At 57.1% G+C, this 6,991-nt stretch overlaps 1 protein-coding gene across 1 annotated transcript in view; it reads left to right on the top strand.

Annotated features, from left to right (window-relative positions):
* The window catches only part of OLFM1 (olfactomedin 1), a 35,274-nt gene that overhangs the window by 10,004 nt on the left and 18,279 nt on the right, over positions 1 to 6,991 (top strand). The window contains exons 2-3 of the mRNA XM_024762777.1: positions 1,837 to 1,986; positions 6,738 to 6,893. Coding sequence (XP_024618545.1) covers positions 1,837 to 1,986; positions 6,738 to 6,893 — 306 coding nt within the window. The remainder of the gene's footprint in view (positions 1 to 1,836; positions 1,987 to 6,737; positions 6,894 to 6,991) is intronic.

The following is a 6,991-nucleotide window of genomic DNA, read 5'->3' as shown; positions in this document are numbered from 1 at the left end:
GGTCCCCAGCCCCGGGCGGGAGGGCGCCGCGCGGGGGAGCCGGGCGCAGGGGCAAGGGCACGCGCGGGGGCCACCCTGCTCCCCACACCCCAGCCTCGGCCACTCCTCCGACCGCGGTCCCCTCTGTGTGGCGCTTGCTGCCTCTGCCCGGTCCCCTCGCGGGGCCGGGGAGCCTGCCCAGGGACTCAGAGGCTTGGAGTCCTCGTTCAACTAATAAGTCCCTTGTTGGTAAGGTTAGGGAACTGAAGCAGGGGTCTTGGGGACTTGTCCAAGGTCACTCAGCAAGTAAGGGGTGGAGACGCGGTGGACCCCAGTCTGGCTGGGTCCAGCCGGGGCTGGGAACTGAGCCCGCCCCACTTTGCAAAAGCCGGACTGGACCGGCCGGAGTGGGGCCCGGGCGGGCGGGCTCCGGAGCTCTTGCCCTCAAAGTCCCAAGGCGTCTTTCTCTCCCCATCCCCATGCGGAGATCCATAAGGTCCGCGCCGGCGGAGGGTGTAGAGGGGCCGGGCGGGGCCCGGGGAGCCACAGCTGCGGGGCTCTCCCCTTCCCTTCCGCGCGATGCGTTGGGGGAGGGGGTGAGCGGCCAGGGCCGCCTCTGGACTGGACTGACTTAGGTGGTGGCGGGAGCGGAGGCTGAGCCGGAGCCACCGGGGAACGGCCGCTGGCGGGGCCGGCGGAGGAAGGGGCGCGCCTCAGGCTCGCTCCCTCTAAGCCGAAAGGAGAGGTGAAGGACACGCGGCTCCCTCTCGCGCTCCCTCTGGGCTGTCAAGGGCGCAGTGCTCGGGGAGGAGGTCTCCTGGCGACCCCTTGTAAGATGGTCATCCGTTCACCTCACCTGCTCTTTCGAGAACTGCAGGCGGCATTTTCTTCCTGATGACTTTGTTCCTACCTCTGGGTCCTGAGCTCCTGGGGTTGGAAATGAATCGAATGAAATGTATCTACTGTGGATTCCCTCCACCCAACTTCTCCCCATACCAACGCTAAAGATAGCAGGGAGGTGACTACCTGAGGCCACCGGGCAGGCTGCAGGGTCTGTACCCGGGGTGTTTTCGGACAGTGGTGTCTGTCTGCCCCGTGTACATCGGCGGGACCACCTGAGCTGGGTTGCAAGGTGACACCAGCCATGTCACCATGTCAGCAGCCATGTGCAGCTCTGGTTTCGTGACCGTCCTTGGGCACACCTCAGGTTTGAGGTTGGGTGTGACCCCTGCCCAACATGTCACCAGCAACTTGGTGACATCTGCCCAATGGCTAGTGGGTGGCAGCCTGTGCAGAGTTGAAGCCCAGCATCTTTGCGGGCAGCCTTCACCAGACCGCCAGCAGGAACACTGCTGGGGCTCGGGGTCATCGCAGCTCTGGGCTAAGAGGCTGCTGGATCCCGGCTAGTACCACTGGTTCTGCTTCTCCAGTACCAGGGAGCAGCAGAGAGAGGCTGCACCAGCCTCCCATGCTCACCTTACGGGAGGAGATCCTATTTCTCAGTTACGTGCCGTTGTGACTCAACCAGCATGCAGTCTCCGGTCCCCTCTCCCCTCCACCTAGCCTATCAGTTGGGTCAGATGCCAAAACTCCAAACATCCCCTAAATTTTAAAATCCCTTGAATTAAAAAAAATGTTTTAAAGAGTCATGCCTGTTTGACTCCCTTCCAGCCCTGGGGATCCTGATGGGAGACCGTCTGTGTTCCTCCCTGTTTGTACCTCCCCACGGTCGGCACATGTCTTTGGACCACTTCTTTCTGCCCTTTCCCAGGGGCTGGACATGGACGGTCATCCCGGTGCGCTGCTTTCTGGTCTCACCTTTCTCCCTCCCTCTCCCTCGCCCCACATGCTCTCCAGGTGCTGCCCACCAACCCTGAGGAGAGCTGGCAGGTGTACAGCTCTGCCCAGGACAGTGAGGGCAGGTGCATCTGCACGGTGGTCGCCCCCCAGCAGACCATGTGTTCACGGGATGCCCGCACGAAACAGCTGAGGCAGCTACTGGAGAAGGTGAGTCTGTACAGGGTGTGCGCGCGTGTGTGTGCATTTGTGTGCCCACGCTAGCAGCAAGGTCCGTCCCAGCTCCAAGACCTCACTCTTCCCTGGCATGGCCCACTGGGAATACTGGTGAATGAATGAAACGGATGGATGGAGGGAGGGAGGGAGGGAGGGAGGGAGGGAGGAACGGAGACTCCCCCAGGGCTGCCCAGGAGGAGGCGAAAAGCTCCACTGGGAGCCACGTGGCTTTAGCGAGGGAGCATTTGGGGCTCCTCTCCCACACCGCCGTCTCCGGGTCACGCCCACAGCCTGCGGTCCAGAGGGCTCAGAGCTGTTGCCCAGCAGAACCTGGGAGAGCTCCCTCGGAGCCCGGAAGCAGGGCCGCTGGGTGGCATCTTTGCCCCCTGCTGCTGAGTGGTTGGACCCGGCGACAGCCAGGCCAGGCGTTCACGCCCACGGCTGCCTTCCCGGTGCAAAAGCAGATTAAATCGTCACCTTTGTGGCCCACCTGGGCCCAGCACTTGCGGTTTGAATCCGTTATTTCACTTGACCTTCACAAGAGCCAGGTGAAGGTGGCGAGGTTTTCACCCCGTTTTAAGAAGTGGAAATCTGGGTCCAGGCAGGTGGGCTGACTCTCCCAAGGCAAACAGCCAGTGAGCAGGAAGCCGGGTTGGCTCTCAAACCCGGGGCCGGCCTCCCACCTGGCCCGCGACCTCTGCCCCCCACGGAGGCTGGCGCTCCCCATGGATCTTGGCAACCCGCTGCCTGGAACATTCCGCCTGGGAACCCTGGGGTCTCAGGTAACCTGAGCGCCGGTTGTCCTGGGAGCTACTGAGGGGAGAAGGAGAAACAGCGGCCCTAGTACTCCACTCACCGCCCTCCCCAGGGAGGGTGCGTTTCACATCAGGCCCCTTCACGCCCTGCGGGAGAGGGGGTCACACCTCCCACGCCACACACAGATGCTCACGTACGCACACGCGACACACACGTCACACATAGCACATATAACTGAACAGATACAGTCCACACACACACCTCACACGTACACACACCACACAACACATGTACATACACCACATGTAACTGAACAGATACAGAGACCACACACACATATACATATGCAGTCACCACACACACCTCACACGTACACACACACCTTACACACCACACATGTTACACGTAAACGCTCACTTACACAGACACACAGACACCACACACAAATTTGCATGTGCATACAGACACACACACACACACACACACACACCCTCAGTAAAGCCGAGACTTCTCCATCAGCCGAGGAGCGCTGGGGGGCCTGTGCCGGGAGGAGAGCCACCACCCCGGAGGGAGGCCCGGCAGCCGGCGGAGTCCGTCTAGTTCGGTTCAAGCCCGGCTCCTGCACAGACCCTCACACGGGTTCTGGCAAAGCAGAGCCCTTTCTTGAAGTCAGTGGGGAGGGAGGGGCGTCCCTGAGGCTGTCGCGGCCCTGCTGTATGGACGGGGCCCGGGCGGGAGGAGGGCTTGGGGCAGCTGCCGCCTGGCTCCCCTCTGAGGACCTGTGTTTTTGTGCTGCCGTCTTTGGTCACCCCAGTAAATCACTTGAAAAGAATTAAAGAAAAATGTATGTAACAGATTCCACAAACATTCATTGACACCAGACTAGACCGAAGCCTAATTGGGCCTTTAATTATTCATTATTGCAGAGGAGGGAGGTGGAGCTCGGAGGGGCCTCGGGCGGCTGGGGGGTGGCCCCTCAAGCCCTTGGGAGGCCGTGGTCAGTTCCAGAAAGTCTGTGAGCCCCTGGGAACACAGGCCTTGGAGGCCTCCTTCCTGCCTGTGTACACCACAGCGTTACTGCTTAAACATTTAAAGCCCGCTTTTACACCCTCGTGGGCACTGTGTTGCCGCCACTTCTCGGGGCAGAAGCCGTTTGTTGTATAGAGGGCCTGGCTGCTGTGTGAGAAGGGCAGGGCTGTGCGTCCCTCACTCCTTCCCCAGCCTCCTTCTCCCCTTTCCTTCTCGGTGGGCACCATCTGAGCATCTGTTCTGTCCGTGGGCCTGTGGTCCCAGCTGTGCCTGTGTCTCCAGCCTGGCCTCCTGTTCAAACCCACCTGAGGAGCTTCCAAAGGTGGAGCCTTCAGTCCCAAGCCCAGAGGTGCTGCTTTGAACTGGCCTGCGGTCTTGAGAGGAACCTAGCACCAGTGTCTCGTGAAAGCCAGGCCCTCACCCCGCGTTAGGGCTGAGGACCCATGGCAAAGGGCGGGCAGGGGCCTCAGGCTCTGTTCTCTTTGAAGAAGCTTATGGCCCAGAGCTTCAAAGTGTGGGCTTTGGAGTCGGTCCGGGCTTTGCATGGTGGCTGTCTGCTGTGTGACAGTAGCCAAGGCACTTAACTTCTCTGAGCCTTTGGTCTCCTTCTGTGTCAAATGAGACTTGAAATAGCGCCCACCTCCCAGAGTTTTGTAAGGATCGGATGAGATCCATAACGCAGTGGGCTCAGCAGTGCCTGGAACATAGAAAACGTCCCATAAGTATTAGCGATCAGTGGTCGCCTCCAGGCCAGCTGTGTCTGCTGCTGGGCAGGTTGCTGCCGCCCCTCCCCCCTCGGCACCTGCAGCCACCTTGGGCGGTGTGGGGGATTGTGCCTTTGGTAGCTGTGTGACCTTGAACTCAGTTGGCTTCTCGGGGACACATCCTACAGGTAAGAGAATGGACGCGCCCAGAGGCGGGGCCTCTAGACCGGGAGCTCAGAGAAGATGCAGGAGTGTGATGGCCGCCTGGGGCTTGATTACCTGCTTTCTGGTCAGCCGGAGAGGGAGGTGCTCATCCAGCCTGGGAAGGACTATAGGAGGGACGTATTAAAGTGACTGAGTGACTTAGCATCTTGAAAATATGTTTTCTAAATTTAATTTAAAAACTTTTAAATGTGTTAAAAGCATCCTTTTCTGGCAGCTGAACAGCCCAGAGGGCTGTGTGTGGCCCCAGCAGAAGAACCAGGCTGAAGCCCGCGAGGGTCCCGCAGCGTCTGCTCGGCAGGTTTTAGCGGCAGCCTTGTGGGTTTTGCTGTCCATCAAGAATCCCCCTAGGAGGAGGAGGAGGAGGAGGGGTCTTGACTGGAGCTGTCATTTTTGTTCCTTCCTCCCGCCCTACGGCTGTGCATTAGGTGCTGGGCCTTGCGCTTGCAATGAGGCCTGTCCGCTTCCCCCCGTTGTCCAGCAAGGCAGTTGAGACAGGGGTGTGGGTCACTGCCATGCAGGCATGGTGCCAACAAGGTGATGGTGTTCCCAAGTGGTGTGCGGCCACTTCTGGCTTGGCTCATCAGGGAAGCCTCCCTGGAGGAGGTGGCATTTGGGCTGGGCCTGGAAGGATAAAGGGAAATACAGCTTTTCTCAAAAGAAGTCCTCAGTTATTCAAAGTGACAGAACAAACTGTTGAGGGGGACAGGAAGACCTGAGGTAACAGAGCAAGTATATTTCAGTTTCCCCTAAAACATCGAAACAGAAAGGATCAGGGCGAGTCAGAGTCACCCACACACTGTATTTTACAAACCTGAATTTTTAAACTGAATACGTGTGCATTACTTTCAAATAACGAGCCATAGAATCCCAGGCATTTTTAAGCGCTGAGCTGAGTGGTATCAGTTTTTCCTCCTTTGGGTTTCTCTTTCTCATTTATTTTATTTGCGGGGGGTGAAGGACATACCTTAAGAAGTGCAAACCACACTATCATCTCTTCTTTTACTGACCAGGCAAAGCTAAGCCTCATCCCCAAATGATTTAGTTCCAAAAAAGGGAGGGTATTTACAAATTCAGCAAAAAAGAAAACAGAAATGAAGATTTGCGGTTATGGAGGTATCTTCCCACTGGTAATTGGATTCGATTCTGAGAAAATGACCCAAACAGCACTTTGGCCACCATGAGCCTTTTCCACCTCCCTGCTACCCCAAATGCATTGGCACAGAAGCGCAAGCCAGTTTCCTGAAAATAAAATGCACTGGCAGGTGGCTGCACTAAAACTGTTTTTCTTTGAAGCTCTCTGGAACCCTGTTGAATATCAAAGTTTCATCTTGAGGCTAGACTCAATTCAGATCTGCCTGTAAAGGTGTAGAACAGAGATTCTTCATTTGCTGGGTGATTGATTCCTGAATCTCTGTTCTGAATGTACATGCTTTCAGAACAGTCATCTACCTATGATACTGTGGGATGTGACGGATGACGTGCAAGATGCAGAATCTGGGAGCCCAGTCACCTGCTTCCCGAGCACTGCGCTTATGCAATCAGCCCTCTCAGCGAGACACCCAGTGAGATTTAGGGGGAAAGAGGTCTGTGCCTGGAGATAGGGAAGCCCAGCTATGCTGTTCATCTTTGTTGGTGTTTATGCCTGCCTGACTGATTTCATCCTGCAGAATAAAGAGACTAGAAACAATCCGCTGCCCACGCACCCCAAAAAAAGAAGAAAAAAATCACCCAAAGCCATATGCCTGGAGCTATGACCAACAGGGAACCAGAGGTCCCTGCACCCCTGGTTGTAAGAACACGTCCTGGAAGATGGCAGAAGAAATGTTGACCGAACCAATTTGCTCTGTTTGGGGGGTTCTTGGTCATAACAATCCCTGCTGCTGGTGATTAACTAGTAAGTCACGCACGAGCCGCTTCTGGCTCCCAGTGGGCTGGCCATGTGGAAAAGGTCACTGTCGTTCGTTAGGAGGCAAATGAGGTCTGCAGGCACCTGCCGCAGCTCCGTCCTTGAATCTGTTGCCTTTTTGACAGGTGCAAAACATGTCTCAATCCATAGAGGTCCTGGACAGGCGGACTCAGAGGGACTTGCAGTACGTGGAGAAGATGGAGAGCCAAATGAAAGGACTGGAGTCCAAGTTCAAACAGGTGGAGGAGAGTCATAAGCAACACCTGGCCAGGCAGTTCAAGGTATGTGTGCTGCGCCTCCTCTCCTCCTCCCCTTCCCCGTCCTCTTCCTCTCCCTCCCCTCCCCCTCCTCACTCCCTCCCCCTCCTCACTCCCTCCCC

Source organism: Neophocaena asiaeorientalis, unplaced genomic scaffold, assembly GCF_003031525.2.
Source record: "Neophocaena asiaeorientalis asiaeorientalis breed wild unplaced genomic scaffold, Neophocaena_asiaeorientalis_V1.1 scaffold78, whole genome shotgun sequence".
Taxonomy (NCBI): domain Eukaryota; kingdom Metazoa; phylum Chordata; class Mammalia; order Artiodactyla; family Phocoenidae; genus Neophocaena; species Neophocaena asiaeorientalis.
Note: the sequence above shows the minus strand (reverse complement) of the source record. Positions and strands in the feature narration are given on the sequence as shown.